At 45.9% G+C, this 27940-nt stretch overlaps 1 protein-coding gene across 2 annotated transcripts in view; it reads right to left on the bottom strand.

Moving 5' to 3' along the window:
• Positions 1-4831: 4831 nt before the first annotated feature.
• FAM168A (family with sequence similarity 168 member A) overlaps positions 4832-27940 on the bottom strand; it is a 185817-nt gene continuing 162708 nt past the window's right edge. For both annotated transcript variants that reach the window (XM_068264649.1, XM_068264650.1), the window contains exons 8-9: positions 24952-25082; positions 4832-5454 (exon numbers count right to left, since the gene is read on the bottom strand). In XM_068264649.1, the coding sequence (XP_068120750.1) occupies positions 24970-25082 (113 nt within the window). In that variant the 3' untranslated portion in view covers positions 4832-5454; positions 24952-24969. The remainder of the gene's footprint in view (positions 5455-24951; positions 25083-27940) is intronic.

Here is a 27940-nt window from a genome sequence, read left to right as displayed (position 1 = left end):
ACTATGGTGTGTCTAGGGGGAAGTAATCTGATTGGCTGCTTGTTAGCCAGTATTGTGTGTCTGTGGGGAGTAAAATGATTGGCTGCTTGTTAGCCACACTGACCATTGTGTGTCTGTGGGGAGTAATCCGATTGGCTGCTTGTTAGCCACACTGACCATTGTGTGTCTGTGGGGAGTAATCCGATTGGCTGCTTGTTAGCCACACTGACTATGGTGTGTCTGTGGGGAGTAATCTGATTGGCTGCTTGTTAGCCACACTGACTATGGTGTGTCTGGTAGGAGTAATCTGATTGGCTGCTTGTTAGCCACACTGACCATTGTGTGTCTGTGGGGAGTAATCCGATTGGCTGCTTGTTAGCCACACTGACTATGGTGTGTCTAGGGGGAGTAATCCGATTGGCTGCTTGTTAGCCACACTGACTATTGTGTGTCTGTGGGGAGTAATCCGATTGGCTGCTTGTTAGCCACACTGACTATGGTGTGTCTAGGGGGAGTAATCCGATTGGCTGCTTGTTAGCCACACTGACTATTGTGTGTCTGGGGGGAGTAATCTGATTGGCTGCTTGTTAGCCACACTGACTATTGTGTGTCTGGGGGGAGTAATCTGATTGGCTGCTTGTTAGCCACACTGACTATTGTGTGTCTGGGGGGAGTAATCTGATTGGCTGCTTGTTAGCCACACTGACTATTGTGTGTCTGTGGGGAGTAATCCGATTGGCTGCTTGTTAGCCACACTATTCTCTTACAAGCAAGTTATTGCTAGTTTTGTGCGTTCCTCTTTCATCACTTTCCCAAGACTGCGCCCCCCTCCCCCAGAGTCCACTGATAGGCTGATGAGAAGCGGGAGTGGTTATGGGAGATGAATATTTTTTCTTTAAATAGAATGACGTTCAGAAAAGTGACAGAGTGTGAATCGTGTAGCTGCAAAAATCCCAAACATAATGAAAAGGTTTGTGTGCCTAAACCGAAGAGCGCTTACAGATGGGTCTCTGATCCATAATGCAATATGCTTGTATCATTTATTGTTTTCCATTTTTAAGATGCTGATGTGTGATAGCTGCAGTGTCTGCTGATCTCTGCTAGCTCCAGCATCTAGAGTACTCTGCCCTTGCACTGATAGTGAACTAGCTGCAGTGTCTGCTGATCTCTGCTACCTCCAGCATGTACAGTACTCTGCCCTTGTACTGATAGTAAACTAGCTGCAGTGTATGCTGATGTCTGATACCTTCCAGCATGTACAGTACTCTGCCCTTGTACTGATAGTAAACTAGCTGCAGTGTCTGCTGATCTCTGCTAGCTCCAGCATGTAGAGTACTCTGCCCTTGTACTGATAGTAAACTAGCTGCAGTGTATGCTGATGTCTGATACCTCCCAGCATGGACAGTACTCTGCCCTTGTACTGATAGTAAACTAGCTGCAGTATATGCTGATGTCTGATACCTCCCAGCATGTACAGTACTCTGCCCTTGTACTGATAATAAACTAGCTGCAGTGTATGCTGAAGTCTGATACCTCCCAGCATGTAGAGTACTCTGCCCTTGTACTGATAATAAACTAGCTGCAGTGTATGCTGATGTCTGATACCTCCCAGCATGTACAGTACTCTGCCCTTGTACTGATAATAAACTAGCTGCAGTGTGTGCTGATCTCTGCTACTTACAGCATGGACAGTACTCTGCCCTTGTACTGATAATAAACTAGCTGCAGTGTATGCTGAAGTCTTATACCTCCCAGCATGGACAGTACTCTGCCCTTGTACTGATAATAAACTAGCTGCAGTGTATGCTGAAGTCTGATACCTCCCAGCATGGACAGTACTCTGTCCTTGTACGGATAATAAACTAGCTGCAGTGTATGCTGATCTCTGCTGCCTTCAGCATGTACAGTACTCAGCCCTTGTACTGATAGTAAACTAGCTGCAGTGTTTGCTGATCTCTGCTACTTACAGGGTGTACAGTACTCTGCCCTTGTACTAATAGTAAACTAGCTGCAGTGTATGCGGATCTCTGCCACTTACAGAGTACTCTGCCCTTGTACTGATAGTGAACTAGCTGCAGTGTGTGCTGATGTCTGATACCTCCAGCATGTAGAGTACTCTGCCCTTGTACTGATAGGAAACTAGCTGCAGTGTGCAGATTCCTGTTTGTCCTTTGCAACTGTTCCCAATACTTTTATAGTTGTACTCTCACTATCTACACTCATTAGCATCCCTCTCTAAATCAATATAATAATACTGAAATGCTGAGGACATTTTCAATAAGCGCACAGGCTGGTAATGTAGACAATGGCAGTGACAAGCATGTAAAATACAGAAATGCAAGTACACTGCACTACTGATCAGGGCTTCATTTAAGCGCAGTTAAGTCCAAGTACACTTTAGAGAGAGAATTTGCAAACATTTTAGCCCAGCATGGGAAGGAGGCGAGACATGTTGGGGGGATAACATGTATTGTGTAGAATTATGGAAGATTGGAGGCGATTACACAGCAAGCGCTGGGCATTTTGCCAAAAGCAAACCTCGTAAAAAAAACCCAAAAAGTACAGTAGGCGCCTCTCTCACCTACCGCCAGAAGGGTGTCAGCATGACGTAAGTGATAGGAAGCGCTGTGTGATGGCTTAACATAAACAATTGTCTTTTAAGCTAACACAATTGTCCTTGCAGCAGGAAAGCAACGCTACCCCCATCCCAGGAAAGGATGATCATAAAATGGGCCTCTAGGTAAATGTAGCTCCCCTTTCTGGCCACCTTGGCTTTTTTTATAAGGTAAGATGGGGAACGTGGATCAAAAAAGGTTCCAGCCAGGTCCCTGGACACTCATTAGGCCCTAGGCACCTGCCTAAGTTGCCTTGTGTATGATCCAGATCTGCTCTTCACTGAAATGAATACCTGTTTAGGGTTTACGGCCTCTGCCCGTTCACAATATTAATTCTCCTTCAGTTGAAGTTTATGTTTTGTAAACAATTGTTTTATAAGTACTATTATTAATAATGGTTTATTGCGCTACATTATCTTCCAATGAGAAACAACATTATACAACAGTTTACCAGGACAAACAAGGGCCATATGTATAGAACACAGGCGTGTGTATATATATATATATATATATATATATATATATATATATATATATATATATATATATATATATATATATATATATATATATATATATATATATATATATACACACATACATATATACGGGAGAGAAGCATATACAGCAATGCCATGATACAACAGACTGATAAATTCATCCACTATCCCTGTAATTATGTCACACACTGCGATTTATTTTAAATACCTTTTTAATCCCGTTGTTGCAATTGCGCTAAAAGAACCTTCTTCTACCCTAAAACTGAGATTCAATGAGTTTTCAGACAACCTTTTTACACCTCCTGCTGTGTTAAACAGAGATAACCATAATTATCCCAGAAAGAACCCGCCCATTCTACTACAGGCCGGCACACACACACAAAATCAATGTTGCCTGACATGGATTGGTGCCTGATCCCTCGGACGATATTGCAGGGCCAAGGCTTACAGATGCGTCACTAGCTTACAGGCTAGTGGCGTGTACTGTTGCTATGCAGAGTGATGACTAAGGGCGTGTTTGCGACGTCACGCGGTGGTGGGGTAGGTTGGCAGAACCATGCGCTCAGCCGTAGCTATTCACCAAGTCTGCCCGACCAGTCAGGGGATGCTGTACACACACTGGACTCTTGTCAGTGGCACTCATTATCGGTCGCCCCAGCCAAGTTTTATCTGGCGTGTGTACGGAACTTAATCCTCAAGGTTACGCTTATCTCTGGATCTGTCAATCAAGCTATCTGCCTTTCCAATTCTACCTCTGATTCCTGGGGATATAGTTACAATACTGACTAGAGAAAAGAGTTTACTTTTTCCGATTAAAGCTTTTAAAAGTATATATAAAAAAAATCTAATAGGTAGAATTACATATGTTCTTAAGCAATGCTCTATCCTATTACAAATTCACAATATCATTTAAAAGGCTAGGGTGGGCAGTACCCGTCAGAAGGGGGCGGTGTTTAAGACAGGAAGTGGCAGAACTTACATCAAGGACTAAAAATTGAGGAATGCTTCCCCAGACTCACAAAGGTATGTGGGTTATCTCACTTTTAGTACTCTGGAAGAATTGCTGACTCGACCATGCTTTGTAACAGGACAGGTTCTCTTAAATATATCTTTGCAGCGAGCAGATAAGTAACTTTGCAGCGACCAGTCGACCAGCTGCAATACGTGAAAGCCGACGATTTGTCAGGAGAGGGCAGTTGTTAAAATCCACCACGTCGCTATTCGCCCAGAGCTAATCCCGGCGGGAGCTACGGTACATCATTGGAATAATGGTTAGTTCCTAAAAGAACATGCAAGCTAGGACTGATCTATCTACATAACACGCAGGCCATTCTACCATAACACTGTCTCACAAATACAACATCTCATCAACTAAGAGTAAGAAGGCCAGGTGGGTCTCTTGGGACCCCACGTTGCCCGAATACCGGTACGTTAGTGGTGTGCGTGCGATTGTCTGGTTGCCCAGGATGAATCAGTGCGCCGGTTTACTTGAAGGCCCAAGGCGGGTGCGCAACACCCTCCGACGCAAAATAAAATAGAAAAACAAAAGGCGATGAAAGACAAACACGTAGGCGTTTTGTGCTTTTACAGAAAGTGGTGGCTAGTACGTAACAAAATACTCCTAGTTTCCCCATGGGAAAAACTAGCATAGCAGCCTCAAATTTCATTGCTAAAAAAACAAAACAAAAAACAAAAAGTAAAAAAAAAAAAAAAAAAAGAACCCCCCCCCCCCCTCCTGAAAAAAAATAAAAATTGTGTTAGTATCGTAGTTTTCCTATGACAAAGTGTGCCACCGTCACAGCTTAGATGAGAACATCGTATTTTTTTCAAAACTTCCCCGAATGCTAGACACATGAGCTTTTGGAAGACACAATTATAGAACTGCATTGATGAGTTTCGTTTTTTGTTATTTTTTTGTTTTTCCGAGAATTGTACCAAAAACATCTGCAGAAGCGAAATGCCAAAGAAAAATAAAAAATAAAAAACAAAACAAAGAAACGGCAGATAATGTTATGGCAGTAATGGTAAAGAGCCCAGATACTCGCGAGACGGCGGCGGTGGTGGGGAGGAGCCTCTGCGGAGCGTTCTTCCACACTACCGCCGGTCAGTAACAGCAAACACGTGACACACACAGGACATAAAAAAATAAAAATAAAATAAAAGTAAGGGTGGAAGGTTACAGAAAAGCAGCTTTTAAAAGAATAATAATAAAAAAAAAAAACGCTAAGAAGATTAAAGTGACCGATGCACTTTTGTGTTCTGTGGTTTTTTGTTCTTGCAGACAGATGTGGTGCCGCTCGCCAGTTGTCCCAGCACCCATGTAAGACTTGAGCGTTTGCATACAATGTTTTACTCTGGACCTGCAAGAGAAAAAGTCTGTTACATCAAGTATAGTACTAAGGAAGTTCATCCTCATCATTACCCATTAAGCCCCTCCCCCCATACACACGCACACACACACACACTATCTAGGAAAGTACGGTATTAAAGGGCAACTGTCGGGCATAAAATCAAAAATCAATTCTTTATTTTTTTCTGGTAAACAAGTAATAGGGATTCTAATCAGGCAATCCAAAAGTTAAAATCACTATTACTTTTCTTGTTTATAAATGATCATTCCCCAGTTTACCTGACTCTTATTTGGTACGTTGCCGCACAAAGGAAGTTGCAGGGCATGCTGGGTTGTCCTTTTTTGCTTCTGTACATTAGTTGACTCTGAGGGGAAATAAAGAAGCAAAAAAAAAAAAAAAAAAAAGACAACCCAGCATGCCCTGCAACTTCCTTTGTGCGGCAACGTACCAAATAAGAGTCAGGTAAACTGGGGAATGATCATTTATAAACAAGAAAAGTAATAGTGATTTTAACTTTTGGATTGGCTGGTTAGCATCCTTATTACTTGTTTACCAGATAAAAATAAAGAATTGATTTTATGCCCTACAGTTACACTTTAAGAAAGCTTATCTTCAACACTCTTAGTACGCAAGTGGTAGATGCTCATTGAGGGCCTAATTTAGTCCACTGTCTCAATAAGCCCATGCTAGGACCTAGGTTGTTAGGATATCTTATAGATATTTCAGGAAACAACCAACAAGGTATGGCTATAACTGAGTGTTGGATATGCTACAAGAAAGAACGCGTTTATTTGAATGTGTTAATTTGAATATCTCAATGTAAAAAATTGTGATATGGTTGGTCATGTTGACAAATCTTTCATGCATTGTAAACTGCAATCGTTTAATAAAGAATTTCATGAACAAAAAAAAAAAGAAAGCTTATCTTCCTCTTTCCACTTTAAACTCCTCCTTCTCCCCACTAACAAAGTACAGCATTAAGAAAGTTTATGCTCATCTTCAGTTCCCACTTAAGCCCACCCACTAGCAAAGTACGGTATTAAAGAGGAACTCCAGTGAAAATAATGTAGTAAAAAAAGTGCTTCATTTTTTACCATAATTATGTATAAATGATTTAGTCAGTGTTTGCTCATTGTAAAATCTTTCCTCTCCCCGATTTACATCCTGACATTTATTACATGGTGACATTTGTACTGTGGGCAGGTTATGTAGCTGCTGCTAGCTGTTTTGGCTGTTGGAGACAGCTGTAAACAGCTAATTCCTGTCTGTGAACATTGTTACATTGTGGCAGTTTGCCCAGAGTACCGCGGTACTCACAGCTTCTTTTAAAGGGGTTCTGTGGGGGTTGTGGAAGAGAAAAACGGACACTTACCTTGGGCTTCTATCAGTCCCGTGCAGCGGTAATGTCCCACGCCGTCCTCCTAACATCTGCCGTTCTCCGCCGCCGGCCCCGGTCTAAGCGGAAAGGGATCCAACTGCGGCTGCGCTAGAGTGGCCGCACACCGGCTCCCTTCCGCCTGCGTCATCGGAAGCTTACTGCGCAAGTGCAGTACAAGGCTCCGTTGTACTGCGCCTGCGCAGTAAGCCTCAGATGACGCGAGCGGAGGCACGGCAACGCGCATTATTCGTCTGTATGTCAGACGAATAATAGCCCGGTGCCGGCTGCGGGGAACGGCAGATGGGAGGAGGACGGCGTGGGACATTACCGCTGCACGGGGCTGATGGAAGCCCAAGGTAAGTGTCCGTTTTTCTCTTCCACAGCCCCCACAGAACCCCTTTAAGTTTAACTTACCTGGGGCTTTTGCAGCCCCCGTGTCCGTGATGTTACCTAGAGATCCTCTGTAAGCCGATTAGAGGAAGCTTAGAGAGGTGGGGAGGGAAGGGAGACAGACGGGGAGCAGCGCTATAGAGGAGGCGGGGGAGCGCCGCTATACAGGAGGCGGGGGAGCGGCGGTGAGTGGCAGCCTAAAGGTAAACAGCATACTAGCGACAATCTGCGTGTCGCTAGCGTGGCGGTTTTTGTAGGGGGACAGCAGAGCAGGGGGGGGGGGGTGGCTGGAGGCAGAATAAACGGACACAGAGGCTGGTGATTGTTTGCAGAATGTGCCTCTCTGTCCTAATATTGCTTTCAGAAACCCACCTCGGGTTCTCTAACACTTTCAGTGCTCCCTGCAAAAGTGAAACAAAAGTAAAACTTTAGGTTTTTTTTGTTATATTTAATTGTAATAAAGTTTTCCCCATAAAGTTTATCACACGATCATGTGGCTGATCTTATAGACCAGAGAGGAAGTTCTGAGTTTAGATTTTATGCCTTCAGCTATAAAGGGAATCAAAGGTGAGAGGGATGTGGAGGCTGCCATATTTTTTTTTTCAAGCAATACCGGTTGCCTGGCCATCCTGCTGATCCTCTGCCTTTAATACTTTTAGCCACAGCCCCTGAACAAGCATGCAGCAGATCAGGTGTTTCTGACATTATTAGCTGCATGTTTGTTTCAGGTGTGATGCAGACACTACTGGAGCCAAATAGACCAGCAGGACAATACGGTAACTGGTATTATTTAACAGAAAATAAATATGGTAGCCTCATATACTCCTCGCTTCAGGTCCACTTTAATAAAAATGGCCCCACTTAAAGTGTTATAATCACAATAAAAATGAGTAGTTCTGTTCCACTCCCTACAAGTTACAAACAAGACACTTCTCAAGAATTTTTTTTTTTTGAACAGTTTATTTATTCTTCATTCACAACATCTTGAAAGGTTGCGGACAAAACGTATGGGTACAAGTTCAGACACAGTCCATGTGTTTAGCATTGAGTCGCCGCTGAACACAGTTTCTCTATAGAATACAGATTGCGGGTATACTTGCTTTGGGTCCATTGTCGATGTTTGTATACGATGTGCCTCTGAGGAAGCGGCTTTTGGCCGTGAAACGCATGTCAGGCAGTCTTTTTATGTGAATTGGAACTCTGAACTTGTACCCATACGTTTTGTCCGCAACCTACTTAACCACTTGCCGACCGCCTACAGCCCATGGGCGGCGGCAAAGTGGATGCCTTAAAGAGAACCCGAGGTGTGTTTAAAGAATGTTATCTGCATACAGAGGCTGGATCTGCCTATACAGCCCAGCCTCTGTTGCTATCCCAAACCCCCCTAAGGTCCCCCTGCACTCTGCAATCCCCCATAAATCACAGCCATGCAGTGAGGCTGTGTTTACATCTGTAGTGTCAGTCTCAGCTGCTCCCCCACCTCCTGCATAGCTCTGGTCCCTGCCCCGTCCCTTCCCTCCAATCAGCAGGGAGGGAAGGGATGCAGGCGGGGACTGGAGTTCTGCAGGAGGCGGGGAGAGCAGCAGACTGACACTATAGAGATAAACACAGCCAGCTCTGACAAGCTGTTTGTCAGCAGGGTGGCTGTGATTTATGAGGGATTGCAGAGCGTAGGGGGACCTTAGGGGGGTTTGGGATAGCAACAGAGGCTGGGCTGTATAGGCAGATCCAGCCTCTGTATGCAGATAATATTCTTCAAACCCACCTCGGGTTCTCTTTAAGGACCGCAATACGCCTGACGGCGGCGGGTCCTTAAAGGGGAACTGAAGAGAGAGGTATATGGAGGCTGTCATGTTTATTTCCTTTTAATCAATACCAGTTGCCTGGCAGCCCTGCTGGTCTATTTCTCTGCAGTAGTATCTGATTAAAACCAGAAACAAGCATGCAGCTAGTCTTATCAGATCAGACTTATAAGTCTGAACCACTGAAACACCCGATCTGCTGCATGCTTGTTCAGGGGCTATGGCTAATAGTATTAGAGGCAGAGGATCAGCAGGGCTGCCAGGCAACTGGTATTGTCTAAAAGGAAATAAACATGACAGTCTCCATATACCTCTCTCTTCAGTTCCCCTTTAAGGCGTGTTCAGGGAGTGATCGCGTCATCTATGACGCGCGCTCCCCGCGGCGAAAGGTCCCGCCCACCTTGCCCGATACCCCGCCGGCCAATTAGCAGCGCCGGCGGGGTTTAAAATTACGATCTGGGCCAATAGAAATGTATAATACACTTTGTTTACATGACAAAGTGTATTATACTGGCTGCCTCCTCCTCCTCTGCACTCTTCGTCGCACGGATCTCGGAGGAGGAGGCAGCCCTGTGCAGGAGCAGCAGAAAACAGTTTTGAACCCACAGATCCCCCCCGATCGCCCACCCCAGCCCTCAGGACCCCCCCTGACCACCCCAGCACAGCAATAGTTGCACCCAAGCACCCCCTAAAAAACCCATCAATCACCCCCTGCCACTATCTGCCGACGCTATATTGTAGGTTAGGTCCCTAACTGCCCCCTAGGGTCCCTTGATCACCCCCCCTACCCTCAGATCCCCCCCAGCCCCCCACCCCTGTATACTGTATACTACTGTATACATCTGCCTCACCCACTGACCACCTGTCTATCACCTGTCTGTCACTTGTCTATCACCCCTTGTCACCACCACCCATCAGAGCAGACCCTAAACTGTCCCTTGGGGGCACCTGATCACCCACCCAGACCCCCAGATTTTCCTCAGACCCCCCCCCCCCCCTGATAACCTCCCCAGTGCATTGTTTACATCTATTCTCCCCTGTAATCACTCACTGACCTCCCATCGGTCACCCCCTGTGTCTGCCACCCATCAGATCAGGACCCAATCTGCCCCGTGCGGGCACCTAATCAACCCCCCTCACCCTCAGATCGCCCTCAGACCCCCCCCCCCCAATCACCTTCCCAGTGCATTGTATTTGATTGTGCTGTCATTGTATTTGATTGTCCCGTAATTGTATTTGATTGTCCCGTGATTGGCCTGTGATTGTCCCGTGATTGGCCTGCGATTGTCCCGTGATTGGCCTGTGATTGTCCCGTGATTGGCCTGCGATTGTCCCGTGATTGGCCTGCGATTGTTCCGTGATTGGCCTGTGATTGTTCCGTGATTGGCCTGTGATTGTCCCGTGATTGGCCTGTGATTGTCCCGCGATTGTCCCGCGATTGGCCTGTGATTGTCTCGCGATTGGCCTGTGATTGTCTCGCGATTGGCCTGTGATTGTCCCGCGATTGTCCAGTGATTGGCCTGTGATTGGCTTTGATTGTCCAGTGATTGGCTTTGATTGTCCCGTGATTGGCCTGTGATTGTTTCTGATTGCTTCTGATTCCCCACTCGCCACCACCCCCCTGTCACTATCCTAGTGATCTAAAAACAGTGATCAGTGGAAACTGTCACTTTTTTAGTATCACTAGTGTTAGCAGTTAGGCCAGTTAGCTAGGCCCCTTTGTTAGTGTCAGTTAGTGCTCAGCCCACTGCACCACAGTCACTAATTAGCGTCATCACTGTCGCTAATCAACATTGTCACTATATAGTATCTGTAAGTGATCATTACTGATCGCAGTCAGATCTATTAGGGTCACTAGGATCCACTAAAAAACGCAGTGTTTGCCCGATCAGGCCTGATCGTTCGCCTGCACTTGCGTTCAGCCCGCCCCACCGCAGTGACAGAATTTTTTTTTCTGATCACTGCAAAAACCACTGTACACTAGCTGTGCACTGTAAACATCAGTTTTGATTTTTTTTTTAATCAAAACTCAGTGATCACAGCTTTCTACCGCTCAAATACTCCCTTTCGCTTTCTAGGTGCTCTTTTTTCTGGGTAGTCTCAGAGGAATACCCCCTAAATTTAGCAGTCCACCATGGCAAGAAAGGGGTATTCCGATGATGAGGTTCTCAGGTACATGGCCCAGTCGGATGAGGACGATTGGGATGAACCATTCGACGAATCATCTGGGTCAGAGTTTGTACCTGAATTGAGCAGTGGCTCACTGACCGATAGTGATGACGAGGTTGAGGTCCCGGCTAGAGCCAGGCGTACCACACCCCATGTCGTTGGACCGCAGGTGGCGCAGGATCAGCCTCAAGGGCAGCAGAGTGGTGCTCGTGCTGGTCTGAGATTTCATGGTGGGGCAGGCACCAGCAGCACAGCATCTCCTGGACCTAGAACCAGTACTTCCGTAGACCCTGGAGAAGTGGCGAGCACCAGCGTGGAAGTTGAAACTGGTTCGGTGGCACGTGTAGTAACACCCCAGTCGCAGCCATCAAGTACACGGGCCCGTACTACCCCTAGTTTACCAGAGGTGCTGGCAAATCCAAATTGGCAATCCCCTGATACCGCCGCACCCGTACTGCCCCCTTTCACCGCCCAGTCTGGAGTCCAGGTGATGACAGATAATCTAGGATCGCCCCTAGACTTTTTTTATCTGTTCATCACCCAGGATCTCTTAGACCTAGTCGTGGCAGAGACCAACCGTAAAGCCACACAATTTCTAACCGCCAATCCGAATGTCTTCCTTGCCCAGCCATTTCGGTGGAAACCAGTCCAAGTTTCCGAACTTAAAATTTTTTTGGGCCTTCTCTTACACATGGGACAAATCAAACAAAATGTGTTGCGGTCTTATTGGTCTACAGACCCATCACAACATGTTCCCTTGTACTCTGCTGCCATGTCCAGGACACGATTTGAGAACATCCTGCGCTTCCTGCACTTCAATGATGATGAAACCTGTCATGAAAGTGACCACCCTGCATTTGACCGGCTCCACAAAATGCGGCCCCTCATAGACCACCTGTCATCAAAATTTGCAGATGCTTATACCCCTGAACAGCAAATCTGCGTAGATGAGTCCCTCATACGTTTTACCGGGCGCCTTGGCATCAAACAGTACATCCCAAGCAAGCGCGCCCGGTATGGGGTGAAACTGTATAAGCTCTGTGAAAGGGCCACAGGCTATACATCTTATTTTAGGGTCTATGAGGGAAAAGACTCCAAATTGGAGCCGGTCGGATGCCCTGACTACCTGGGGAGCAGTGGAAAGGTTGTATGGGACTTGGCGTCACCCTTGTTCCAGAAGGGGTACCATCTTTTTGTGGACAATTATTACACAAGTGTGGCCCTCTTTCAGCACTTAAAGTTAGAAGGAATCCGATGCTGTGGCACCGTGCGGCATAGTCGCCGGGGCTTCCCCCAACGGCTCATTACCACCAAACTTCAACGGGGGCAGAGGGCCGCATTGAGTGCGGACGACCTGCTCGCGGTGAAATGTAAGGACAAGAGGGACGTTTACTTTCTGTCCACCATTCACGCAGACACGACAGTCCAAATTCAACGGCGAACTGAGGTCATTGAAAAACTCCTTGTCGTCCACAAGTATAATACCAACATGGGAGGGGTGGACTTCAATGACCAGAGGTTAGCGCCCTATTTACTTTCCCGCAAAACAAGGCGCTGGTATAAAAAAAGTGTCCTTTTATTTAATTCAATTGGCAGTTTACAACAGCTTTGTTCTCTACAGTAAGGCTGGGAGAACTGGATCGTTTCTACAATTTCAGAGACAGATCACTATGGAACTCCTGTATCCAGGAGGTGCCCGGGCCCAACCCCAAGATGCAACTAGCCGGCTGCATGGAAGGCATTACGCCTATCCGATTCAGAGTACCCCAGGTCACCGAATCCGAAGAAAACGTTGTCGTGTCTGCAGCAGGGCTGGAACAAGGCGTGACACCACTGTTTATTGTCCCCGCTGCCCTGACCAGCCTGGACTATGCCTAGGGGAGTGTTTTGAGAGGTACCATGAGCAGGTACACTATTAGAGAGTAGGGAACTACAGACACAGCGGTAGGCACACAAGGGTCTCTCAGTGCTATTTCACACTGCTGCGATGCGTTAGGGCACAATGCCTAGCGAAAGTCACACTTTGCGGTCCCCCCCTACGCCGGAAGTGCTCGACTTAACGCTAGTGCATGCCTACGTTACTGCGTGGCTTCTGTGGCAATTTCGATCGGCCCGGAAGTCCTGTTAGTCTATGGCGACGCAGTTCATTACTAGGCCGAATGCTACTCTTGTGGTATTCCCTGAAGGTCTGTTTTGGACGATACGGTGCGGCGGGCTCGACCCACCGGATATGTCAATATGCAATGTGAAACCAAACATCTGGTTTTGAGAGATCGTAATACACAGGGCTGCCAGAAACCTCTCCTTTCACTTGGGACAAAATGCGTAATGTACTTCGCCACAACTCTGTGCGATTTGCACTTCGCACATTGTCCCATGGGGGAGGAGAGGTTTGTCCTCGGGAGGTAAGTTAAAAAAAACAAAAAACAGGTAAGCAAAGAAGCTAATGTTTAGTTTGCAATGTTAAGGTTTTTATTAAAAAAGTTCAGTTTATTAATGTTAATGAAGTAATTGCTTTGCTGCTTGCCTGTTTTTTGTATTTTTTTTTTGTATTTTTTTTCCTTTTTCCATCCAATAACCTTCCAGGTGGACCGAGCGAACGACTAACCAGCTGCAGCACTGATGGTGCATCCTGACAGAACATTGCGCGTCTGTCAGCTTACACATAAGTCGGTGCATGCAGCGCTGCAGGACGAGAGTTTTCTCCTCCGCAGTCAAAAAGATACGTTTGCCGAGGCATATGGGCCGAGGAGTGGTGTTGGTGATTCATATGCTTTGGCAAACACTTTGTATCAAAAAAGAGCTCTGGCAATGATTTGTTCATCCACATCGATCGGTGTGAATGGATAAATCAGGTTTGCCAGGGCATACGAGCTGGTGGGTTTGGATTTTTGGGGCGGCAGATTCTATGTCCTGGCAGCCGCCTTCCCCTCCTTTTTGTATTGTTTTGTCTTTTTTCTTCTCTCTTTTTTCTATCCAGACCGACCAATCAGCTGCAGCACTGATGGTGCATCCTGACAGAACATTGCGCGTCTGTCAGCTTACACATAAGTCGGTGCATGCAGCGCTGCAGGACGAGATTTCTCCTCCGCAGTCAAAAAGATACGTTTGCCAAGGCATATGGGCCGAGGAGTGGTGTTGGGGATTCATATGCTTTGGCAAACACTTTGTATCAAAAAAGAACTCTGGCAATGATTTGTTCATCCACATCGATCAGTGTGAATGGATAAATCAGGTTTGCCAGGGCATACGAGCTGGTGGGTTTGGATTTTTGGGGCGGCAGCTCCTATGTCCTGGCAGACGCCTTCCTCCTCTTTTTTTTTTTTCAAAATTTTTTGGCAGATATTTTTTCATCCACATTGATTGATTGTTTGACGTTCATTTTTCCTTTCAGCCCACAGTGCATTACCCTTATGCCCAATATAAGGAGTATAGCAGAAACTCATAATACTGGCCATACATGTAATGATTGCAGAGACCCTAAAATGCCAGGACAGACCCCACGAATGATGCCATTTTGGAAAGAGGACACCCAAAAGTATTCCGTGAGGTGCATGGTGAGTTCATAGAATGTTTTATTTTTTGTCACAAGTTAGCAGAAATTGTGGTTTTGTGTTTTTTTTTTTCACAAAATGTCATTTTACGCTAACTTGTGACAAAAAATAAATTTTTCTATGAACTCACCATGGCCCTCATGGAATACCTTAGCGTGTATTCTTTCCAAAATGGGGTCATTTGTGGGGTTTGTTAACTGTCCTGGCAAGTGGGCGGGGTGCTAAATTTTGAGCACCCCTGTAAAGCCTAAAGGTACTCATTGGACCCTGGGCCCCTTAGCGCAGTTAGGGTGCAAAAAAGTGCCACACGTGGTATCGCCGTACTCGGGAGAAGTAGTAAAATGTGTTTTGGGGTGTATTTTTACACATACCCATGCTGGGTGGGAGAAATACCTCTGTAAATGACAATCTTTTGATTTTTTTTACACACAATTGTCCATTTACAGAGTTAATTCTCCCACCCAGCATGGGTATGTGTAAAAATACACCCCAAAACACATTGTACTACTTCTCCCGAGTACGGCGATACCACATGTGTGGCACTTTTTTGCACCCTAACTGCGCTAAAGGGCCCAAAGTCCAATGAGTACCTTTAGGATTTCACAGGTCATTTTGCGGAATTTGATTTCCAGACTACTCCTCATGGTTTAGGGCCCCTAAAATTCCAGGGCAGTATAGGAACCCCACAAATGACCCCATTTTAGAAAGAAGACACCCCAAGGTATTCCGTTAGGAGTATGGTGAGTTCATAGAAGTTTTTATTTTTTTGTCACAAGTTTGTGAAAAAAACAATTAAAATCAATTTCCGCTAACTTGTGACAAAAAAATAAAAACTTCTATGAACTCACCATACTCCTAACGGAATACCTTGGGGTGTCTTCTTTCTAAAATGGGGTCATTTGTGGGGTTCCTATACTGCCCTGGAATTTTAGGGGCCCTAAACCATGAGGAGTAGTCTGGAAATCAAATTCCGCAAAATGACCTGTGAAATCCTAAAGGTACTCATTGGACTTTGGGCCCTTTAGCGCAGTTAGGGTGCAAAAAAGTGCCACACATGTGGTATTGCCGTACTCGGGAGAAGTAGTATAATGTGTTTTGGGGTGTATTTTTACACATACCCATGCTGGGTGGGAGAAATACCTCTGTAAATGACAATCTTGATTTTTTTTACACACAATTGTCCATTTACAGAGTTATTTCTCCCACCCAGCATGGGTATGTGTAAAAATACACCCCAAAACACATTATACTACTTCTCCCGAGTACGGCAATACCACATGTGTGGCACTTTTTTGCACCCTAACTGCGCTAAAGGGCCAAAAGTCCAATGAGTACCTTTAGGATTTCACAGGTCATTTTGCGGAATTTGATTTTCAGACTACTCCTCACGGTTTAGGGCCCCTAAAATGCCAGGGCAGTATAGGAACCCCACAAATGACCCCATTTTAGAAAGAAGACACCCCAAGGTATTCCGTTAGGAGTATGGTGAGTTCATAGAAGATTTTATTTTTTGTCACAAGTTAGCGGAAATTGATTTTAATTGTTTTTTTCCGCAAAGTGTCATGTTCCGCTAACTTGTGACAAAAAATAAAATCTTCTATGAACTCACCATACTCCTAACAGAATACCTTGGGGTGTCTTCTTTCTAAAATGGGGTCATTTGTGGGGGTTCCTATACTGCCCTGGCATTTTAGGGGCCCTAAACCGTGAGGAGTAGTCTGGAAACCAAATGTCGCAAAATGACCTGTGAAATCCTAAAGGTACTCATTGGACTTTGGGCCCTTTAGCGCAGTTAGGGTGCAAAAAAGTGCCACACATGTGGTATCGCCGTACTCAGGAGAAGTAGTACAATGTGTTTTGGGGTGTATTTTTACACATACCCATGCTGGGTGGGAGAAATAACTCTGTAAATGGACAATTGTGTGTAAAAAAAATGAAAACATTGTCATTTACAGAGATATTTCTCCCACCCAGCATGGGTATGAGTAAAAATACACCCCAAAACACATTATACTACTTCTCCTGAGTATGGCAATACCACATGTGTGGCACTTTTTTGCAGCCTAACTGCGCTAAGGGGTCCAAAGTCCAATGAGCACCTTTAGGCTTTACAGGGGTGCTTACAATTAGGCACCCCCAAAATGTCAGGACAGTAAACACACCCCACAAATGACCCCATTTTGGAAAGTAGACACTTCAAGGTATTCAGAGAGGGGCATGGTGAGTCCGTGGCAGATTTCATTTTTTTTTGTCGCAAGTTAGAAGAAATGGAAACTTTTTTTTTTTTCTCTCACAAAGTGTCATTTTCCGCTTACTTGTGACAAAAACCGGAAAATTGAATACTTACCTACCGTAATTTTCCTTTCCCTGGAACATCTCCATGGCAGCATACAGATGGGCAGTTCTCCGCCTCCAACTGCCAGATAGGACTAATTTGAATATAAAAGGAGCCCCACCCAATGGCCACCATTCCTTAGCATTTTGGCCGAGCCGCCTGCAGAGGGCGGGGCTGTATGCTGCCATGGAGATGTTCCAGGGAAAGGAAAATTACGGTAGGTAAGTATTCAATTTTCCAGTTTCCCTGGACTCTCCATGGCAGCATACAGATGGGCACTAACTAGAAAGAAAAAACACCATAGGGCGGGAGTGCAGGCACACAAATTTAATGCATAAACAAGAAGCAAATTAACAAACAGAAGAGTTAGATGCCAATGAAATAATTCCTCTTCCAAAGGCACTTGAAGTTAAGGTCGCAGGTTCTATCTTGTAGTATTTTTTGAAGGTGTGGCTAGAGGCCCAATTTGCTGCTCGACATATGGTATCTAAGGAAACTTTCGCCAGGGAAGCCCAAGAAGACGCCATTCCTCTGGTAGAGTGTGCGCAAATCTGCTGAGGGGGAGTCAGATTCTTCGCTTTATATGCATCTTGAATAACTCTCACTAACCAACCCGCAATAATTCTTGCTGAAGCTGGCTTTCCTTTGTTAACCCCTTGCGGAACAATAAACAGTCTGTCAGTATTTCTGAAGGAGTCAGTTACCGATATGTAATGTTTAATAAGGGATACTGGATCCAATGGATGCGGTAAGTCAGGATTTTGTTGACTTTTCAAAGTAGGCAAGGACCATTCTTGATTAAGGTGGAACGACGTTGCAACTTTCGGAAGAAAAGATTCAACCGGATTCAAGACGACTCGATCTTCATAAAAGATTAAAAAAGGTTCTTTATGCGACAAAGCTTGGAGCTCTGACACTCTCCGGCCAGAAGTTATGGCAACAAGAAAGGCTACCTTAAGTGTTAAATTTATCAAAGAGCAACTTTCCACAGGAATGAATAGATTCGAAGATAGATAGTCCAGCACACATGGAAGATCCCATTGGGGAAATTTCGGTTTTCTCGGCGGTCGAAGCTTTAAGGCTGCTCTAAAAAACTGCTTTATCAAAGAGTTTTCTGCCCAAGAAATTCCCAGGACAGATGAAATGGCTGAGACTTGGGATTTACGAGTGCTGTATGCCAGGCCAAGGTCCAAGCCTCTCTGAAGGAAAAGTAGGATGTCGCTCACTTTCGGATTTAAGGCATCAAAGGAAGCTTGTCCCGCAAAAGAGGCAAATCTGTCCCAGGTTCTGTTATAGACCGCTGCTGTTGAAGGCTTCCTTGCAGCGAGAAGAGTGGAAACTACTTCCTGATGGCAACCTTCTGCTAACAACCTTTGCCCTTCAAGTTCCAAACCGCTAAGTTTAGTCTGTGAAGGTTGTTGTGCACAAAATGATCCTGAATCAGAAGGTCCGGAATGCACGGGAGCAGAATAGGAGGCTCTACTGACAGAGCTAGGAGGAGAGTATACCACGGTCTCTTTGGCCACTTTGGAATTACTGCTACAATCTCCATCGTTGATGATGAGACTCTCTGAAGAAACTTGAAGATTAATGGAAAGGGGGGAAAGGCATACCCCTTTCGAAATGTCCAAGGCTGAACTAGAGCGTCCACTGCTAGACAGTCTGGGCAAGAAAAGCGGGCGAAGAAAGCTGGAAGCTGTTTGTTCTGGTGTGACGCGAATAGGTCTATTTGAGGAACCCCCCATCTCTTCACTATTTGCTGGAAAATTTTTGGGTTTAGTTGCCATTCGTTGTGATCGAAGATTTTCCTGGATAGAAGATCTGCCTGGAAGTTTTGCGGGCCTGGAAGATAGATTGCTGTGAGATCTGAGAAGTGGAGTTGAGCTAGCTCCATGATCGGCTGGACCTCCTGCAGAAGAGACTTGCTGTGTGTACCTCCCTGCCTTTTTATATAGGACACGGCTGCCTTGTTGTCCATTCGAAGCATCACTGGTTGACCTGACAATTTTGGAAGGAAAGAATTCAATGCAAGGAGGGCAGCTCTGATTTCTAACACGTTTGATACCATATCTTCTGTCGGGAAAGACCAAGTGTTTTGAACGGCTATGTCTCCGCAGACTGCTCCCCAGCCTAGTGCACTGGCATCTGTAGTTACTTGAACCCACAGGGGAGGAAACAGGGAACAGCAGTTCTGAAGATTCTCCGGACACGTCCACCACTGCAGAGTCTTCCAAACGTGAAAAGGAATCAGAATCAATTGACTGAGCTCTGTTTTGTGCCACTGTGACAGAAAGTTCATCTGGAAGCCTCTTAGATTCCAGTGAGCCCAGCGAACTAGAGGTATCGTAGATGCCATTATGCCCAGGATCTTCATGTACTGTCTGGCAGTAAGCATCGAGTTTGGCTGAATCTGACGTATCTTTGCAATTAACAGAAGCATTTTGTCTAGCGGGAGGGCTAGAGTGCCAGGAACTGTTGCAAAAACTGCTCCTAGAAAAATCATCTCCTGGGTAGGAAGAAAGTGGCTTTTTTTCATGTTTATTAGCCAACCGAAGGTGGTGAGCGTCTTTATCGTGAGTGCTCTGTGTTCGTCTAGAAGAGCACTTGAATCTGCTAGAATTAGTATACCGTCCAAGTAATGTAGAAGTCTGACGCCTTTTTCTCTCAGGATTGCAACAACAGCCAAGAGTATTTTTGAGAAGGTTCTGGGGGAAGTTGACAGTCCAAACGGCAGGCAGCAGAACTGGAGATGGATGTGTCCCACAGCAAAACGAAGAAATTTCTGATACGACGGAAGGATGGGAACATGGAAATAAGCATCCTTCAGGTCGAGGGAACACATCCAATCTCCAGGTCTTACTGCCCTTGCGACTGTTTGCAGGGATTCCATCTTGAATCTTGGCAGGTTGATATGTCTGTTGAGGGTTTTGAGGTCTATAACTGGGCGCCAGTCCCCGGTCTTTTTTAGAACCATGAATATTGGCGAGTAGAAACCTTTGTATTGTTGAACAGAAGGAACTGGAATCGCTGCACCTTGACAGATTAGTGTGTCGACATATTCTAGAAGAATTGTGTGCTTTACAGGATCTTTTGGAATTGATGTTCTCACGAATCGAGGTACACGAGGGGGAGTTTTGAACGACCACTTGTGACCCTTCTGTACTATGTCCAGGATCCATGGATCGGATATTTTCTCCGCCCAAACAGAAGCGAAACGGGACAATCTGGCTCCCACAACGTCTGAGAGGGCGGGCCTTATTTCAAAAAGACTTCGCGTTGGACCCCGCTGGAGCGGAGATTCTGGGTTTTGAGGTTCTGAAAAAGGAAGGCTGAGTTTTCTTCCAGTTTTTGTTGTCTAATTTTCCTGGTCTGTAGAAGCTCGCCTGCCTAAATCTTCGAGAAGATTGTCGATTTTGTTGAAAATAGTTGGATTTTCGAAACTTCCTATCTTGAGGTAGTAATCCTGTCTTGCCTCCAGTGACCCTCGCGATGGCATTTTCTAGAGTAGCTCCGAAAAGATGTTTTCCATCGTATGGGATTCTTGTCCAGGTTGACTTCGAGGTAGGATCTGCAGCCCAAGCTTTGAGCCAGAGGGCTCTTTTAGTCATTACAGAGAAAAGCATAGATCTGCTTGTAGACTTGATAACATCAAGGGCGGCTTCACCGATAAACTCGGCTGCGAGCTTCATATTGTCAAGGTTCAGTGATATTGAGTCCTTGTCCGCATCTCTCATGATCGCACTTTCGGTCTCAGAAACCCAAGCTTTAAGCGCTTTGGCAACCGAGGTTAGGGCAATGGCTGGTCTAGCGGAATCTCCGGAAGCCATGTAGGATCTTTTCAAGTCTTGATCCATTTGCCTTTCAAGAATGTCTCTAAATGAGCCGGCATCTTCTAGCGGTAAAGTAGTGTTCCTGCCTAACCTCATCACAGCCGCATCAACAACCGGACTAGCGTCAATTATAGCCGCATCCTTTTCCGTCAAAGGGTATAGCTTTCTCAAACGGTTCTTCGTGGAAGACTTTTTAACAGTCTTGCTCCACTCTTCCATAATAACTTCCTTGACCTCTTCCATAAATGGAAATGAGGCATGCTCCTTGCTCAATTGTTTATAGTATCTTTTTCTTTTCGGCTATTCGGAGTCATCCGGATTAACCCAGTCTATGGCTTGCTTAACATTTGAAATGAATGACGGGATAAGTGAAAAATCCAGAACATAATCGGGGTTCTCCGACTCCTCAGAGCTTACATCAGAATCAAAGTTTTTGGAAGCGGATGGCCCCGAAACACTGTGAGGATGAGAGCCCATTTCTGCCATAGTGTCTTTTACCACTTGCTTAATCATTGAGGAAAGATCCTGACTTTGTCCGGAAATATCTGTGTAGCAATCCCTGCAGACCATTTTGTCGGGTAACTTCAGATTACCGCATAGCCAGCATTGGTCTTCAGAAGGTCTATTGGACTTGGAAGTATGCTTGCGAGGGGAGGGAGCGCGGGATTGGTCAGGAGAACTGGAAGACAATCTTCTAGCTCGTTGTCTTCTGGAGCCTCTGCCAACAGGAGAATGAGGTGAATCAGTTGAGGAGGCTATGCGACGTGACCTTGCACGTGAGGTATATTCATCTCCTGAGTCTGAGCTGCACCCCTGGAGGTTCTTCTTTGAAGAGCCTTTGTGGCTACAAAAAAACAGAAAAATAAATAAGCCTTAGAATATGCCCTCAAAAGGAAGGGTAGCAAACCTCATTAATACTCACCACCCTTACCTAATCAGATTTTGGTGGTCTCTTTTAGCAGATTTATGCATTATGAGAGAGCAGCTGCAAGAAAGAAAGCAGTCATTAGAAAATAGTGTGCCAGTCTAGGGCAGATTACCCTGTAAAAACTGGGGTCATCTATTAGCGCAAACTGACCTGCAACGGGCACCGAGAGGCTTGCCACACCAAATGAGGGGATGAGGTTCCCAAAACGCCGCAGAACGCCATGTAAGCAGCGCTGCGTGGACTTCCTGGACATTTTATATGACGTCCTGCCCACAACAAAGATGGCCGCCGCCTAGTGTGGGCAGAAGAGAAGATCTCTGGGTAAAGGAGCCTGAGCGGCCAGTGGGGAAGGCGGAAGTGACATCAGATGTGACCACGCCCCCTGCCTCCCCGCAGCGTCTCCTGAGAATACCTCACGACCAGCCAATAGCCGGTGAACGGCAGAAAAAATTAGTAGAGGGACGCGCAGGCGATGCGGATGGCCTTTAGCCGGCGAACCAGACAAGGTGGTGCTACACATAGAACCTAGCCCTGGCCAGCATTTAGCAGCCGAACTGGGTAGGTAAGAAGGCTGTAGCAGCTATGTGCATACTTTGCGTCTGATCTGTTAGATCAAATGACTCGCCTGGAGACCACCAGAGCAGGCTTCTGCCCTCATAGGAACATTTAGTTACCTGAGGGACAGAACTTCAATCAGGGGAGGTCAGAACCTGATTGGATCCGCAAAAAATAGGAGCGGAGGTAAGGGAAAATATAGAAGAAAAAATCTGTGTCCTATCCAGTGGCGAGGACAAAAAAAGGAATGGTGGCCATTGGGTGGGGCTCCTTTTATATTCAAATTAGTCCTATCTGGCAGTTGGAGGCGGAGAACTGCCCATCTGTATGCTGCCATGGAGAGTCCAGGGAAAATAATATCTTCTATGAACTCACTATGCCTCTCAGTGAATACTTTGGGATGTCTTCTTTCCAAAATGGGGTAATTTGGGGGGTATTTATACTATCCTGGAATTCTAGCCCCTCATGAAACATGACAGGGGGTCAGAAAAGTCAGAGATGCTTGAAAATGGGAAAATTCACTTTTGGCACCATAGTTTGTAAACGCTATAACTTTTACCCAAACCAATAAATATACACTGAATGGGTTTTTTTTAATCAAAAACATGTTTGTCCACATTTTTCGCGCTGCATGTATACAGAAATTTTACTTTATTTGAAAAATGTCAGCACAGAAAGTTAAAAAAATCATTTTTTTGCCAAAATTCATGTCTTTTTTGATGAATATAATAAAAAGTAAAAATCGCAGGAGCAATCAAATAGCACCAAAAGAAAGCTTTATTAGTGACAAGAAAAGGAGCCAAAATTCATTTAGGTGGTAGGTTGTATGAGCGAGCAATAAACCGTGAAAGCTGCAGTGGTCTGAATGGAAAAAAAGTGCCTGGTCCTTAAGGGGTAGAAAGACTGTGGTCCTCAAGTGGTTAAAGTGTACCAGAGCAGAGTGAAAGATTTATACATACATGGGGCTTTCTCCAGCCCCATCCGCCTTAGTCACCCCCACACCGCCGTCCTCAGCCTCCTCCAGCTCTGGTACTGGGTCCTGTAACTTAAGCCAGTCGCGGCCAGTCTGCACAAGAGAAGTGGGCACTCTACGTATCTCTCCGGGGGCATGGGAGCGATCCGAGTGGATGGGGCTGGAGGAAGCCCCAGGTGTGTATAATTATTTTATGTTTACTCGGCTCTGGTTTCCTTTAAGTGTGCCTCACGTTTTCAGGGCTTGTTGTTCCACAAGCTGCCACAAGAGGTCTCCCCAAGATCACAGAGAATGGTTACAGACATCTGTAGTGTATGCAGAGCTGAGGCTTTGAGAGAAGATCTGGCCAATGCCCGGAAAGGAAACGGACACCAGATCAGCTGACCTGCTGCCAGATAAACAGATCAGTTCAGTGAACTGGAAAAGAGTCCTTAGTACCCCATACCCATTCATTTCTGTACCCTATAGCCATTCATTTCTGTGCCTTGCACCCTATTGTAGCTACAGTACTTACCATCTCTTCCTCACCCCACCTTTGTCACACACGGACTCACTGAACATATTAGACAAGAGCTTCATACCCAGGGCTGTGGAGTCGGAGTCGATGCAATTTTGGGCACCCGGAGTTGGAGTCGTGGTTTCAGACACTCAGGAGTCGGAGTCGCATGATTTTTGTACAAAATCCACAGCTCTGTTAAGTATTAGACTAAGGAGTCGGAGTCTAGGAGCCAGAGTCTGAGCAATTTTGGGTACCCGGAGTCTGAGTTGGAGTCGTGGTTTCAGAAAGCTCCGGAGTCGGAGTTAGAGTCAGAAGATTTTTGTACCGACTCCACAGCCCTGTTCATACCCATAGGCAGGCGCCACAGTTGTCGCCCAGGTAGCATTCACACTGCAGCGTCGCAATCTTGTTGCGATCGCAAAAGCACTGCATGCAGCATTCTGGGAGCGATCGTGATGCAATTCTCGTTTCCGGAATGAAAGTCAAAAACACAATTGCCAGACAAATTGCTGAGAAATATTGCTAAGCACTAGCGTTTCACTGGTGAAAAGGCCCTTACGGAACAGGTACTGGCCCCAGCCAGGATTCAAACCCGGGTCCACCATGTCAAACGCGGTGTGAGTGATCTGTAACTGCTGCAAAGGAACCCTTTTATCAGTTCACAGAAAACACAAAAGAAGAAATCTCTGTAAAAGCATTCATTCCACCGGCAACGCCAAACCTGTGAGGCCAGGCAACAAATATCTGCTTGTTTGGACAAAATTCCAGGAGAATGAACAGGAGATGCAAGCTAAAGGGAACGTAATCTGAGAAGGATATGGATTTTTCCTTTAAAATATTACCAGTTGCCTGACTCCCCTGCTGATCCTGTCTCTAATACTTTTAGCCACAACCCCCCAACAAGCATGCCGATCAGGTGCTTTGACTGAAGTCAGACTGGATTAGCTGCATGCTTGTTTCAGGTGTGTGATTCACACACTACTGCAGCCAACGAGATCATCAGGTGTGCCAGGCAAGTGGTATTGTTTAAAAGGAAACATCCATATCCCTCTCAGTTAAGGTTCCTTTAAGCACACGTGAGCGGGATACTTACACGGACAGGCCAGCAGGATTACCAGTGAGGGGGCACATAGCTGTACGCTGGGGTTCCTTGAGCTCTGTATGTTGGCACAGAGACGGGATGTGCCCCTATGGCGGTGTGCTGAGGTGTGGTCAATAACGTACCTGACGAGAGATTGGCACAAATTCAGCAACAATTATCACCATGTTTTTATTACCACATTTTTTGGCATATAAGATGCAATTTTCTCCCTAACAAATCCCTGGGGCTAAAATGCCAAAAACAGGGAGTCCCAACTTAGGAACACCCCCTGAAACGAACCGAAGTGATGGCGGGGACTACCTGCAATGTCCCAGTGTGTGTCCTGCTCTCCCCCAGTGTGTCCTCCCCTGCCTGTGAATAAGTAGGAGAAGCGGTAGCTTGGCTCAAACTCAGGGCCTGAGCCCACTGATGCTGTTGTGTCCGCTTTTCAGTTACACACCAACGTTGGAGATGCTGAAAAGCGGACAGAAGTGGGTACAACTGCTTCAGTGGGCTCAGGCCCTAAGCAACGGCTCCAGCAGCAATTACAGACCTCTCCTCTCCTGCACGGCTTCTGCTGATGACGTCATCAGCAGCCGCCGGCGCTAGAGAAGCAGTGCGCGAAAGGAGAGGTCTGTGCTTGCTGCTGGAGCCGTTGCTTAGTTAAAGTGAACTTTAAGTGTAAAAAATAAATTGAAGTACACAAAAGATGCTGGTTGCCCGGCACTCAGTGAGGGGGGGATGATTGGGTCTGCTGCACCATATATATTAGACAACCCCGTCCTAATCCTTGCTGTAACTTGGATCCTTGTGTGAAGAAGCGTGCATGCAGGTTTGCTTTAAATCATCATTCATATACAGTACACACAAGACAGTCCGTGCACCGCTTCCTTTAGCCACATTTATTTCTCCATTAGTTCACATCAGTAGGTGGATGGGCACAGATACAGTAGCCACTTGTGCTCATGTACATATAAATTGTAACGATCTGACCTGTGCCGTGGACGGGTGCGGGAGGGTGACCAGGGATGAGAGGACTGCGCGACAGCCGTTTCGCGCCGGTGTGGCGCTTGTTCACGTGCAGGTGTCCTTGGGCGAATGGTGCATACCAATCGCCACACCGGCGCGAAACGGCTACTGTATCTGTGCCCATCCACCTGCTGATGTGAACTAATGGAGAAATAAATGTGGCTTAAGGAAGCGGTGCACGGACTGTCTTGTGTGTACTGTGTGTAAAAAATAAATTGAGTTTTACTCACCTGGGGCTTACCTCAGCCCCCTGCAGCTGATCGGTGCCCACGACGAGTCGCTCTGATGCTCCGGGTCCCGCTGGCGGCCACTTCCGGTGTCGTCGTCAGGCTGGGGAACGCGGCTGATAGTACGCGTTCCCAGCCAAAATAGCACCCCTATGCGGCCATATGGGAATGCGTAGTATCAGCCGCGTTCCCCAGCCTGACGGCGAAACCGGAAGTGGCCGCCAGCGGGACCCGGAACATCAGAGCGAGTCGTCGTGGGCACCGATCAGCTGCAGGGGGCTGAGGTAAGCCCCAGGTGAGTAAAACTCAATTTTTTACACTTAAGGTTCACTTTAAGCCAAGCTGCCGCTTCTCCTACTTATACACAGGCAGAGGAGGACACACAAGGGGGAGGGGCAAGATGGAAGGGGGGGGGGGCACAGGAGACAGAATAATTGGGTGGAACATGTACAAGACACTCCTGGAACATGGACACAGGTTTAGTATATTTTTTTCCCCCTGGCTTTTGCCCTGTAAACCTCGGTGCGCTGAAAAATATGGTAACTAATTTTCCTGAACATTGTAGTTTTCCCCTTTTCTCTGTTTCCTCCCTTGGATTAGCCGTGTGTTATCTTACCAACATCTCCAGGCTGGAGATACTGAACATCTCACCTGTGTTACCGCATGCGCTAATCTTTGTGCATTGACATTTATGAAAAATTTACCTCACTAGTTGATAGTAGTAAAAAAATTTCTGTACCGTGTTATTAGCCAAACAAATTATGTAGGTAAAAAAAAAAAAAAAAAAAGTCTTGTAAAAGTAATACCTTTTAATGTAGCAGTAGGGTCTAACTGATGTCTAACTGATAGAGTTAAATGATGCAAGCTTTTTGGGATGTAGTCCCCTTCTTCAGGCATATTTCCAGATGTAAGCTGAAGTAAAACACTAATGCAGGTAAATAGTAAACACAAAGATGGCAGTTGTGCTGGTCTTGTATTTGATGATATTTCTGTGAGTTTGGTATTTGTATTTGGCTTGTGCACAAGATATAAGGGCAGGTCTCACACCTGCCTTTTCCTGCGAGTCATCCAATGTTGTGTACATGATACGCTGCATGAAATGCCCCTCAAGAGGAATCTATATAGGAGAAACAGGACAAAAACTGCGCACAAAAATGAACCATCACCGCTTTAAAATTAATGAGGGTAAAATGGACACACCAGTGGGCCAACACTTCTGTGAACCAGGACACAGCATGCAAGATCTAAAAGTACTTATTCTTAAGGGCAACTTCAAAAACGAACAAGCAAGAAACCAATGTTAGTTACCTGGTAACATCCTTTTTAGTAACCTCCAGGACAGGTCCACCACGAGAACGACAGGCTCCTCCCAGGAACAGGAAACGTCCAGATAGAGTACTCTATAAATCTTTGTCCAACCCCTTGATCCTCAGTCAATTCCAAGTACTGTTCCTAAAAACAAAGGGGTTTTAATATTCATACTGCATATACATATACTTTTCTTGTACTTAAAGTGAACCAGAGACGAAGCACCCTTGTGTATTTTACCATAGAAATCAGTGGGAACATTAGAGAAAACATTTACCCTGCTCTCTGTTCCATCCTCACTGCTAAAAGTGTCTGTTATCTAGCTGAGATAAGAATCCCGGACTGAGCATTGAGTCTGGCTTTGCTATAATGACTCAGCTATAATGATTCCTGAGCAAAGCCAGACCGACTGCTTAGTCGGGATTCTTATCTTAGAG

The sequence above is a fragment of the Hyperolius riggenbachi genome, chromosome 2 (genome assembly GCF_040937935.1).
Source record: "Hyperolius riggenbachi isolate aHypRig1 chromosome 2, aHypRig1.pri, whole genome shotgun sequence".
Classification (NCBI taxonomy): domain Eukaryota; kingdom Metazoa; phylum Chordata; class Amphibia; order Anura; family Hyperoliidae; genus Hyperolius; species Hyperolius riggenbachi.
The sequence above is the reverse complement of the archived record's forward strand: the minus strand, read 5'-3'. Positions and strand labels throughout refer to the sequence as shown.